At 41.6% G+C, this 13,185-nt stretch overlaps 1 protein-coding gene across 1 annotated transcript in view; it reads right to left on the bottom strand.

Moving 5' to 3' along the window:
• GCGR (glucagon receptor) overlaps nt 1-13,185 on the bottom strand; it is a 177,195-nt gene that overhangs the window by 45,193 nt on the left and 118,817 nt on the right. Inside the window, exons 4-7 of the mRNA XM_069755776.1 lie at nt 10,974-11,081; nt 10,783-10,904; nt 9,044-9,150; nt 744-897 (exon numbers count right to left, since the gene is read on the bottom strand). Coding sequence (XP_069611877.1) covers nt 744-897; nt 9,044-9,150; nt 10,783-10,904; nt 10,974-11,081 — 491 coding nt within the window. The remainder of the gene's footprint in view (nt 1-743; nt 898-9,043; nt 9,151-10,782; nt 10,905-10,973; nt 11,082-13,185) is intronic.

The following is a 13,185-nucleotide window of genomic DNA, read 5'->3' as shown; positions in this document are numbered from 1 at the left end:
TTCATAGACTGTGTGTGAGTGCAGCACCAGCTATCTGATAACACCTTGTTTGAGAATCCTCTTAAATAAAAAAATCACATGAAGTGAAATAAAATTAAGGGATTAACAGGGTAGGGAGAAGTGTAGGGTATTTTATAATAAAACTAATTACAAAAGTGGTAAGAGTATAAAAATAGATATTTTGAAAGGAAATTTTAGGTGTCAGACCAAGTCTTTAATGAGATTCTTTAACTAAATATATTTTTTAAAAGGATGTTTTTAATATTGCACATGTGATAAAGAATGTTCTCGATCCAGCTTTGTTCTCTTGTTCTCATGCAACTGAGATAGACTTGCTTAGCATCTCCTTTCCATTACAAAGCATAAAACGGACAGAACATGGATGGACCCACAGACTTATATGGCTCATTTTAATCAATGAATCAGGTCAAAATGGCATGTTTCCATGATTTTTTTGTAGACTTATGGGCAAAAAAAGGACACGGACATGTGAACTTCTCCATAAATGATAATGGGTATGTGTTCTATTTATGAAAACCATGCATAGAACACACACCTGAAAAAACAACACTTAATGAGATGGACCATTGAAGATTATACATGACAAATTACATGGATCATAAAGGTATACAGATTCCAATTCTAAAACACAATAACATCAACCGAGGTTAACAACAGAGGCTCTTTTTTATTTCTCAATATGTATTTACAGAATGACTTCATGCAAGCATATAACCTCTCACCTCACTACTAAGCCAGACATGTAGGTACTCCTCCTCAATCTTCTCGCTGTAGCGAGTTTTCAGCATGGCGTCAATCACTAGCACAGACACTCCCTTCAGAATGAATGAGATGAACAGGTTGATATGAATGTAATTCCTCATACAATGGAGTTTACTGCAAGAAAGGAAATGTGATATCAGACATAAGAACTGTGGAATCATTCAATGGTAAGATTACTGGTCAACAATCAATCCATAGCTGTCTCCAGCACTGGTCTTAGCTGTTATAGTAGTGGTTGAATATTTATGGGAAGATTCCACCAATGTGTTTATTGCTTATCATCAAGAACATTATTGATAGATCAAACAAAGATTGATAACATCTGATAAAATATCACTTATTATTACTATTATTATTTATTTATATAGCAACACTCATTCCATGGTGCTGTACAGGAGAAGGGGTAACATACAAATTACTGATATCCGTTTCAGTAAACAAACTTACAATCACAGACTTATACAGAGGGGAGAGGACCCTGCCCTTGCGGGCTTACATTCTACAGGATGGTGGGGAAGGAGACAGTAGTTGGGGGGGTTTCAGCAGCTCCGGTGTTGGTGAGGCGGTAGCCCCGATAGTGGTGAGGAGGCAGCGGGGTCAGTGCAGGCTGTATGCTTTCCTGAAGAGGTGGGTTTTCAGGTTCCATCTGAAGGATCCGAATGTGGTTAATAGTCTAACGTGTTGGGGCAAAGAATTCCAGAGGGTGGGGGATATTCGAGAGAAGTCCTGGAGGCGGTTGGGTGAGGAGCGAATAAGTGTGGAGGAGAGAAGGAGGTCTTGGGAGGACTGGAGATTACATGAGGGAAGATATCGGAAGATTAGTTCAGAGACGTATGAAGGAGACAGGTTATAGATGGTCTTGTAGGTCAGTATTAGTAATTTGAACTGGATACGCTGAGGGACTGGGAGCCAGTGAAGTAATTTGCAGAGGGGAGAAGCGGAAGAGTAGCGAGGAGAGAGATGACTTAGTCGGGCACCAGAGTTAAGGATGGACTGGAGATGTGCGAGAGTGTTAGCAGGGAGGCCACAGAAAAGGATGTTGCAGTAGTCAAGGCAGCAGATGATGAGGGCATGCACAAACATTTTAGTAGATTGAGGGTGGAGGAAAGGATGGATTCTGGAGATATTTTTGAGCTGGAGGCGACAGGAGGTGGAAAGAGCTTGGATGTGTGGTTTGAAGGACAGGGCAGAATCAAGGGTTACTCCGAGATAGCGGACTTCCGGTATGGGGAAAACGTGATGTCTTTAATTGCGATAGATAGCTCAGGTAAGGCAGATCTGTGAGATGGAGCAAAGATGATAAGTTCAGATTTGTCCACACTGAGTTTGAGGAAGCGAGAGGAGAAGAAGGGAGGATATGGCTGATAGACACTCCGGGATTCTGGACAGCAGAGAGGTGACGTCTGGGCCTGGGAGGTAGATCTGAGTGTCATCAGCATAAAGGTGGTACTGGAATCCATGGGACTTTATGAGTTGTCCCAGGCCAAGTGTATAAATTGAGAAGAGTAGGGGTCCTAGAACAGAGCCTTGGGGGACTCCAACAGAGAGAGCATGGGATGAGGAGGAAGTTTGGGAGTGGGAGATGCTGAATATGTGGTTGGAAAGGTACGAGGAGATCCAGGATAGGGCGAGGTCTTTGAGGCCAAAGGAGGAGAGGATCTGTAGTAGGAGGCAGTGGTCAACTGTGCTGAAAGCAGAGGACAGGTCTAGGAGGAGGAGTATAGAGTATTGTCAGTTAGCTTTGGCTGTAAGTAGGTCGTTAGTAATTTTGGTCAGGGCTGTCTCAGTTGAGTGATGGGGCGGAAACCAGATTGTAGATTGTCACTGAGCAAGTTAGGCTACTTTCACACTGGCGTTTTTTGCCAGACGTCGCAATGCGTCGTTTATGGCAAAAAATGCATCCTGCAAAGTTGTTTGCAGGATGCGTTTTTGCCCCATAGGTTAACATTAGCGACGCATTGCGACGCTTTGCCACACGTCGCAACCGTCGTGCGACGGTTGCGCCGTGTTGTGGCCGACCGCCGGGAGCAAAAAACGTTACATGTAACGTTTTTTGCTCCTGACGGACCGCTTTTTCCGACCGCGCATGCGCGGCCGGAACTCCGCCCCCACCTCCCCGCACCTCACAATGGGGCAGCGGATGCACCGGAGAAATGCATCCGCTGCACCCGTTGTGCAGTGCCTTAAACGCTAGCTTCGGAATCTCTGCCCGACGCACTGCGACGGGGAGATTCCGACGCTAGTGTGAAAGTAGCCTTAGATGAGAGGTGGGAGGAAAGTTCAGCGTAAACGTGCTGCTCCAGGAGTTTGGAAGCGAATGGGAGCAGCGATATTGGGCGATAGCTGGATATAGCGGTTGGGTCGAGGGTTGGCTTTTTAGGGATAGGCATGATTGTGGCATGTTTAAAAGCAGAATGGAAGGTACCAGAAGTTTGCGATAGGTTGAAGAGGTGGGTTAGGGATGGGATAAGAGTGGTGGTGAGGTTGGGGAAGAGGAGGGATGGGGTCGAGCGCACAGGTGGTGAGGTGCGATTTGGAGAGGAGACAATTAAGCTCCCCTTCAGTGATGTTGGATAGGGAAGTTATGGGGTTTGGGCATTAGTCTGATATACAAAGAGGTTGTAGTGGTTGAACAATGAAGACATATTTTTTAAGAACTTATTTTTAAAGTGTGTTGCAAAGTCCTCAGCAGAGATGAGGGAGGTTGGAGGGGACAGTGGTTGGCGGAGGAGGGAGTTAAAAGTTTGGAATAACTGTTTGGGGTTATAGGATAGGGAAGATACAAGGGTTGTGAAGCAGGCCTGTTTAGCAGAGGTGAGGGCAAATTTGAAAGCGAATGTTGCCTGTTTGAATTCAGTGAAGTCGTCTTGCAAATTTATTTTCTTCCAACGTTGCTCTACAACCCTGTACACTTGCTGGAGCTTTTTAGTGGTGCTATTGTGCCAGGGTTGTCTGTTGATGCGTCGCACTCTGCCATGAACGAGAGGGGTGACCGCGTCAATAGCTGATGGCAGAGTGGCATTGTAGAAAGCAGTGGCACCATCTGTGTCATGGAGTGAGGAAATGGATGCCAGTGGTAGAGTCAGAGAGCGTGTGGGTGTCTAATTATGCAAGGTTTCTGCGGGGGTGTGCATGTTGCTGACATGGGTGACAGGTGAGGTGGACAAGGATGAAAAAGTGAGTAGATGGTGGTTGGATAGATGGAGAGGGGAGGTGGTGAAGTTAGATAGAGAGCAGAGATGGGTGAAGACCAGGTCTAATGCATTTCCATCTGTGTGGGTGGCTGTGGAGGACCACTGAGTAAGTCCAAAGGATGAAGTAAGGGACAGGAGTTTGCAGGCTGTTGACTGAAGGGTATCAGTGTGGATGTTGAAGTCACCCATGATGATAGTGGGAATGTCAGTGGAAAGAAAGTGAAGAAGCCAGGTGGAGAATTGATCAATAAAGGCAGTGGCCAGGCCCGGAGGTCGGTATATGACGGCCACTTGGAAGTTGGAGGGAGAGTGTATGTGGACAGAATGGACTTCAAAAGAGGGGAGAATAAGGGTGGGTAGAGGTGGGATTGGGTTAAAGGTGCAGTTAGAAGAAAGAAGAAGACCCACTCCTCCATCGTGTCTGTTGCCGGGGCCAGGAGTGTGGGTGAAATGGAGGCCACCGTAACAGAGCGCAGCGGGAAGGCGGTGTCCAAGGGTGTCAGCCATGTTTCCATGTTTCTGTGAGGCCGAGGAAGGCAAGATTGCAAGAGAGAAAAAGGTCATGAATCACATGAAGCTTATTGAAGATTGAGCGGGCATTCCAGAATGCTCCAGAGAGAGGGAGCAGGGGGGTGGGCGTCAAGGGCACGGGTCTTACGTTGGAAGGATTGTGGTAGTTCATATTAGATAGGGAGCGGTAAGAGGGGGTAGTAATGGGAGGTATGAGCTTATGTATGAATATCTTTGTATGGCTGTATCAGCCATGTAAATCTCTTTTTTATCGAGCATTTGTATCATATCACTTATTCTTCCTTTGCCATAGCTTTTTTTCAAATCTATTTGGCCATTTTAGCAGGTTTTAGGCAGGTACTGTATATACAGTGGGGAAAATAAGACTTTGATACACTGCAGATTTTGCAGGTTTTCCCACCTAGAAAGAATGTAGAGGTCTGTAATTTTTATCGTAGGAGCACTTCAACTGTGAGAGACAGAATGTGAAAAAAAATCACATTGTATGATATTTAAATAATTAAATTACATTTTATTGCATGAAATATGTATTTGATTACCCACCAACCAGCAAGAATTCTGGCTCTCACAGACATGTAAGTTTTTCTTTAACAAGCCCTCATACTCTGCACTCATTACCTGTATTAATTGCACCTGTTTGAACTTGTTAACTACCGTATATAAAAAAATGCCTGAGCCCACACTCAATCAATCATACTCCAAAGAACTGTCTAAGGACACCAAGTACAAAATTGTAGACCTGCACAATGCTGGGATGGGCTACAGGACAGTAGACAAGCAGCTTGGTGAGAAGGCAACAACTGTTGGGACAACATAGTAACATAGTAACATAGTTAGTAAGGCCGAAAAAAGACATTTGTCCATCCAGTTCAGCCTATATTCCATCATAATAAATCCCCAGATCTATGTCCTTCTACAGAACCTAATTGTATGATACAATATTGTTCTGCTCCAGGAAGACATCCAGGCCTCTCTTGAACCCCTCGACTGAGTTCGCCATCACCACCTCCTCAGGCAAGCAATTCCAGATTCTCACTGCCCTAACAGTAAAGAATCCTCTTCTATGTTGGTGGAAAAACCTTCTCTCCTCCAGACGCAAAGAATGCCCCCTTGTGCCCGTCACCTTCCTTGGTATAAACAGATCCTCAGCGAGATATTTGTATTGTCCCCTTATATACTTATACATGGTTATTAGATCGCCCCTCAGTCGTCTTTTTTCTAGACTAAATAATCCTAATTTCGCTAATCTATCTGGGTATTGTAGTTCTCCCATCCCCTTTATTAATTTTGTTGCCCTCCTTTGTACTCTCTCTAGTTCCATTATATCCTTCCTGAGCACCGGTGCCCAAAACTGGACACAGTACTCCATGTGCGGTCTAACTAGGGATTTGTACAGAGGCAGTATAATGCTCTCATCATGTGTATCCAGACCTCTTTTAATGCACCCCATGATCCTGTTTGCCTTGGCAGCTGCTGCCTGGCACTGGCTGCTCCAGGTAAGTTTATCATTAACTAGGATCCCCAAGTCCTTCTCCCTGTCAGATTTACCCAGTGGTTTCCCGTTCAGTGTGTAATGGTGATATTGATTCCTTCTTCCCATGTGTATAACCTTACATTTATCATTGTTAAACCTCATCTGCCACCTTTCAGCCCAAGTTTCCAACTTATCCAGATCCATCTGTAGCAGAATACTATCTTCTCTTGTATTAACTGCTTTACATAGTTTTGTATCATCTGCAAATATCGATATTTTACTGTGTAAACCTTCTACCAGATCATTAATGAATATGTTGAAGAGAACAGGTCCCAATACTGACCCCTGCGGTACCCCACTGGTCACAGCGACCCAGTTAGAGACTATACCATTTATAACCACCCTCTGCTTTCTATCACTAAGCCAGTTACTAACCCATTTACACACATTTTCCCCCAGACCAAGCATTCTCATTTTGTGTACCAACCTCTTGTGCGGCACGGTATCAAACGCTTTGGAAAAATCGAGATATACCACGTCCAATGACTCACCGTGGTCCAGCCTATAGTTTACCTCTTCATAAAAACTGATTAGATTGGTTTGACAGGAGCGATTTCTCATAAACCCATGCTGATATGGAGTTAAACAGCTATTCTCATTGAGATAATCCAGAATAACATCCCTCAGAAACCCTTCAAATATTTTACCAACAATAGAGGTTAGACTTACTGGCCTATAATTTCCAGGTTCACTTTTAGAGCCCTTTTTGAATATTGGCACCACATTTGCTATGCGCCAATCCTGCGGAACAGACCCTGTCGCTATAGAGTCCCTAAAAATAAGAAATAATGGTTTATCTATTACATTACTTAGTTCTCTTAGTACTCGTGGGTGTATGCCATCCGGACCCGGAGATTTATCTATTTTAATCTTATTTAGCCGGTTTCGCACCTCTTCTTGGGTTAGATTGGTGACCCTTAATATAGGGTTTTCATTGTTTCTTGGGATTTCACCTAGCATTTTATTTTCCACCGTGAATACCGTGGAGAAGAAGGTGTTTAATATGTTAGCTTTTTCCTCGTCATCTACAACCATTCTTTCCTCACTATTTTTCAAGGGGCCTACATTTATTAGAAAATGGAAGAAACACAAGATGACTGTCAATTTTTCTCAGCCTTGGGATCCATGCAAGATTTAGCCTCACAGGGTAAGGATAGTTCTAATAAAGGTCAGAAATCAACCCAGAACTACATGGGATGACCTGGTCATTGAGATGAAGAGAGCTTGGACCACAGTCTCAAACATTGCCTTTAGTAACACACTAGGCTGTCCTGGATTAATATCCTGCAGAGAAGGCAAGGTCACTCTGCTCACGCCAGCACATGTCCAGGTCCATTTGAAGTTCACCAATGACTATTTGGACGATCCAGAGGAGGCATGGGAGAAGGTCATATGGTTAGATGAGATCATGAGACCACAATATAACTTCAATATAAAACACTCACTGTGTTTGCAGGAAGAAGAAGAATGAGTGCAACCCCCAATAACACCATCCAAACCGTGAAACATGGTACTTTGGGGGTGCTTATCTACAAAGGGGACAGGACGACTGCACTGTATTGAAAGAAGTATGGATGGGGTCATGTGTCGCAAGATTTTGGCCAACAACCTCCTTCTCCCAGTAAAAGGACTGAAAATGGATCGTGACTAGGGCTTCCAGCATGACAATGACCCGGAAAACACAGCCAGAGCAACTAAGGGTCTCTCCATAAGAAGAATTTCAAGGTCATTGTGTGGCTTAGCTACTGTAGTCTCCAGTATTGAACCCAATAGAAAACTTTTGTTGCCCAGCGACAGCCACAAAGCCTGAAAGATCTGGAGAAGATCTGTATGGAGGACTGGGCTAAAATCTCTGCTGCAATGCGTGCAAAATTGGTCAAGAACTACAGGAAACGTCTGACCTCTGTAACTGCAAACAAAGGTTTCTGTACCAAATATTAAGTTCTGTTTTTCTATTGTATCAAATACTTATTTCATGCAATAAAATGCAAATTAACTATGTAAAATTCATACAATGTGATTTTCTGTTTTTTATATTTAGATTCTGCCTTTCACAGTTGAGGTGTACCCACGATAAAAATTACAGATCTTTCTATTCTTTGTAGGTGGCAAAACTTGCAAAATCGTCAGTGTATCAAATACTTATTTTTACCCATTGTATATTAGATACCTGTTGGCAGCTCTAACAAGGTAGTATCTATGGTTGCGTAACAACAATAAACTGCTTGCAGATCCCACCCAAACGGATTGGATTTACCAATAAATATCTCATGTCTATGGTCACTGGCCTCCTTGAGGGTATGTGCACACGTCAGGTTATTTTCCTGACAAAATCCGGAGAATTCTGGCAGAAAATCGCGTTTTTTTCCGCACGGATTTTTCGCGGTTTTTGCGCGGATTTTTTGCGGAATTTTCCTTTTTTTTTTTTTTCCTGAAAGTCATTTTGGCTTATAAATCCGCAAAAAAAAAGAATGAGCATGTCTATTTTTTTTGCGGAATGCGTTTTTTTTGCGGAAAAAAACGCATCCATATGAACAAAAAATCCGGAATGCATTCTAAATGATAGGATGCATATTTTTAGCTTTTTTGATGCGGAATTATAGCGTTTTAATAGCGAAATTCCGCAAAAAAAAACGCTAAAAATCCGGACGTGTGCACATACCCTTAAATTGCTCATGCACATGCACAAGTTCTGGCTATTAGTCCAGACTTCTCTATATGCCTGTTCAGATTAATGCAATATGCATGTTATTTCAATAGTGCTGACATATATCCTGTCAGATGCTTGTTTCCACTGAGAGATGTTAAAGGACCATTGGTCAGTCTGTAAACTCGACTGTCAAAATTGGCAAAAATCCACCTAAATTAACCAGGTATTAAGGCCATATTTAGGGAAAACCCCACAGATGACAGGAGATTGGGGATATAATTGGTTTTGTATATAATTTTCAAACAAATAGGTTAGGAGCGGGCAATAGTTTCCATCTTAACATCAACGTACCTGAATCCCACAAGAATAGCAAGTGCCAGTATGAGGGACCCCACCGACATAGAATACCCTACAGTGTACATGATCTTAAAGCTTTCATAGGTCTTGGCAAATTTTTCCTGTAAATTAAGAATAACAGATCTATTATCGATAACAAAATGCACCCTTTCCTCAAAAATGAAGGAAAAAAATCACCATGTACATTTTCCATCATCATGGAGCTTCAGCATCAACCATCAGTGTTTACTGAATCACTCTGACATAGCTCAGATCACATTACCTATTAAAGTAATTTCCCATTATACAACCTAAGTTACTGACATCAATCACCCAATAACATAATCCGACAGAAATGAACATCCTCCGTATTAGCTTGTATTATTGCAGTTGTATTTGAAGTTTAATCTTCATATGTGGACTGTCAATACATTATCCGTACCCCTATCATTAAAAGTAACCTGGAGTTCTGCATATGTTATATCACCAACTAATCATAAAAGATACATTACTTTTGTGATATACATTACTTTATACCGTAGTTGGAATTTAGGGACATTTGTCTATTTGACCACTCATTGAGGTTAAAAACCCATGCACATAATGTTCTGTTATCTGCTTCTGATGATCAGTGAAGCTGATCCATTGTGTTTGGTTAGACAGAGGGCAGCACGGTGGCTCAGTGGTTAGCACTGTTGCTTTGCAGAACTGAGGTCTTGGGGTTAAATACCACCAAGGACAACATCTACAAGGAGTTTGTATGTTCTCCCCGTGATTGCGTGGGTTTCCTCCAGGTTCTCCCGTTTCCTCCCACACTCCAAAGACATACTGATAGGCAATCTAGATTGTGGGACCCAATGGGGACAGTGCCGATAATGTCTGTAAAGTGCTGTGGAAATAATGGTGCTATAAAAGTGAGTAATAATAATAAAATAAATATATCGCCAACATAATTACCAGCACCTTGCAGATGGTTCCATGTACAACCAGATTTAGACTTTCTATACAACAAACTAATTAATAATTCAAATGGTAGAAGTGTGCATGTTTATATTAATTAATTCTTTATTTAAAATTTATTTTATGGAAATATATATAAAGATGCATCAGACTTTCACCTAGCCAGTATCTGTATATGTTCTGAGAAATGTAGATTGGGTGGTAAGCCTGCCTAAAAAAAGAATTGTGCACTAAAAGTATATTTGAGACACTGTGAATGATGGTAGTAAGTTGAGAAGCGCATTCCATTGAATTGGTGCAACATGAGAAAAGTCTTGGGGCCAGCGAAACAGTGGGAGGTTTTGAATATTGAGATTGTTAGAATGCTGGTCCCCTAATCAGTACTATCTTGATACCTACTTAAAGAAACATTCTGCAAGCCAATGAAACATCAGTAGAACCACAATTCTGGTTCCAAAATGATTTGCTAGCTTATGTCTACATTTTCTTACATAACAAAGTCGGTTACAACAACTTAAACAACTTAGATTTTTGGCAAGCTCAGGACCCAACCTAAAGTCAATGAGTGAAAATGGGTGGGGGAATGTCATGGCAAAAAAGCCCACCACACATTCAAAGAACTACCAGCTAGAGGAACAATGAGTCTCATAGAGTCAATTCCTATTAGAAATGAGAGATGCAAATAGTATAACACCACCTCACAAGTGACAGGAACTCGAATCGACAATAGTGGTTCTGTGGAACTTATAAAACATCAGCAATCGATGTTTGTGGGGAACTCTATATAATTGTACCTGGTCCTCCACATCTGCTTGGTCAAGTTGACATTCCCGGGCATCGCGTAAAAGATGGCCATGCACCGTGGCTGCCCATTGCCCATCTGGTCCGCAGTGTTTGTACACTGAGCCATGCTGCACTGAGAGGGGACAATATTGTTACTGCAGGACTCATTTATTGCTAATAACACTTACTGAAGATGTCTTACCTTTCTTGTACCAAGGCAGGAACCAGGGACATGAGACATTGACAGTGGTATTAGGTTGCGTATCTGGCCAGCAGGAGAACTTATCAAATGTCCTGTTGCAGACCAATCCTAACGAATTACAGTAAAAATAAATCAATTTTTTGTGAAGATTTCAAGAAAAAACAACTTAGAGTTGAACTTGATGGGGGAACCTTGATGTAAAGACAACACATTGTCCTTTTATTTGCTATAATGATGTTGGACCATAATCTTATTCTTGCAGGGCTATTATTTTCTTAGCCAAGGAAGGAGAATCCCAATTGACCACTTTGTTGCATTTATGTGACGTCAGTCCTAGACTCTTCTGAACAAGTTTCCAAATGTCTACCTATAGAAGCTGATAGTCAAGTTGGAGGACTGATTTTATTCCTGGAAGGGTAGGTTTACATGAGCTATAAAAAAAAGTTTGGCTTTATCCATAAAAAAATGGCCAATTTTTTTTTCTCACTTGTCATTTGTGTGCAATCCATTTTTTTAATTTAATAATTTAATAATTTCATAAGATCATGTACAGTTTCTTATGTTACAGTATTGCCACAGATTCCTTTCTGTGGCTCTGTATGGTATACATTTTTTTGTGCAGCTATAGACTTGAATGGATGATTTTTATCCAACATATGGAAGAATCTAGTGCACGATATAATCTTTTTACACATTGAGAAAAAATCACTCATCTACAATGGCACAGTGAGTAACATTGGTCTGTTCTACTCATGGACAGCACTCGGACTGAAAATACGGTCTTGTGAACAAGGCCTTACATTAAAACCTGCAGATACAGCTACACAACCAAGAAAGGCCAATTTGGTTAGATATCTTGGACTAGTCAAGAATAACATGAAGATTAATTTTTTACACTGTGTTCCAAATTATTATGCAAATTGGATTTAAGTGTCATAAAGATTTAAACGTTTTGTTTTTCAAATAAACTCGTGGATGGTATTGTGTCTCAGGGCTCAGTGGATCACTGAAATCAATATTAAACATGTGATAATTAGTTTTCCAGGTGATTCTAATTAAAGGAAAACTACTTAAAAATTATGTTCCACATTATTAAGCAGGCCACAGGTTTCAAGCAATATGGGAAATAAAAAGGATCTCTCTGCTGCTGAAAAGCATTAAATAGTGCAATGCCTTGGACAAGGTATGAAAACATTAGATATTTCACGAAAAGTTAAGAGTGATCTTCATACTGTGAAAAGATTTGTGACTGAAAGAAAGCACAGACAGACTTCATGCAGATAAAGGCATAATGAAGAAGGTATCTGCCAGACAACTTAATTGGATTAAGACAGCAGCTGCCAAAATACTATTATGAAGCAGCAAACAGATATTTGAAGCTGCTGGTGCCTCTGGAGATGTAAGATCCTTCAAAGGCTTGCTGTTGTGCATAAACCTACTATTTGGCCACCCCTAACCAGGGTTCACAAGCAGAAATGGTTGCAGTGGACTCAGACATACATGAAGACTAATTTTCAAATTGTCTTGCTTACTGATGAGTGTCGAGCAACCCTGGATGTTCCAGATGGATGGAGTAGTGGATGGTTGGTGGATAGCCACCATGTCCTAACAAGGCTGTGATGTCAGCAATGAGGTGGAGAAGTCATGTTTTGGGCCAGAATCGTGGGGAAACAGCTGATAGGGCGCTTTAAGGTCCCCGAAGGTGTGAAAATGACCTCTGCAAAGTATATAGAGTTTCTGACTGACAACTTTCTTCCATGGTATAAAAAGCAGAAACGTGCCTTCAGGAGCAAAATCATCTTCATGCATGACAAATCACCATCTCATGCTGCAAATAATACCTCTGAGTCATTGGCTGCTATGGACATAAAAGGAGATAATCTCATGGTGTGGCCACCATCTTCCCCTGACCTATATAGAGAACCTTTGGAGTATCATCAAGCAAAAGAACTATGAGGGTGGGAGGCAGTTCACATCAAAACAGCAGCTCTGGGAGGCTATTCTGACTTCATGCAAAGAAATACAAGCAGAAACTCTCCAAAAACTCACAAGTTCAATGGATGCAAGAATTGTGAAGGTGATATCAAAGAAGGGGTCCTAGGTTAACATGTAACTTGGCCTGTTAGGATGTTTTGGAGTTAAATAGCTTTTTTGTTTAGTGAATGTGACCTCCTAATGCTGTAAATTCCACAAATGAGCATTTTTAGTTCTT

Source organism: Ranitomeya imitator, chromosome 2 (assembly GCF_032444005.1).
Source record: "Ranitomeya imitator isolate aRanImi1 chromosome 2, aRanImi1.pri, whole genome shotgun sequence".
In the NCBI taxonomy this organism is placed as follows: domain Eukaryota; kingdom Metazoa; phylum Chordata; class Amphibia; order Anura; family Dendrobatidae; genus Ranitomeya; species Ranitomeya imitator.
Note: the sequence above shows the minus strand (reverse complement) of the source record. Positions and strands in the feature narration are given on the sequence as shown.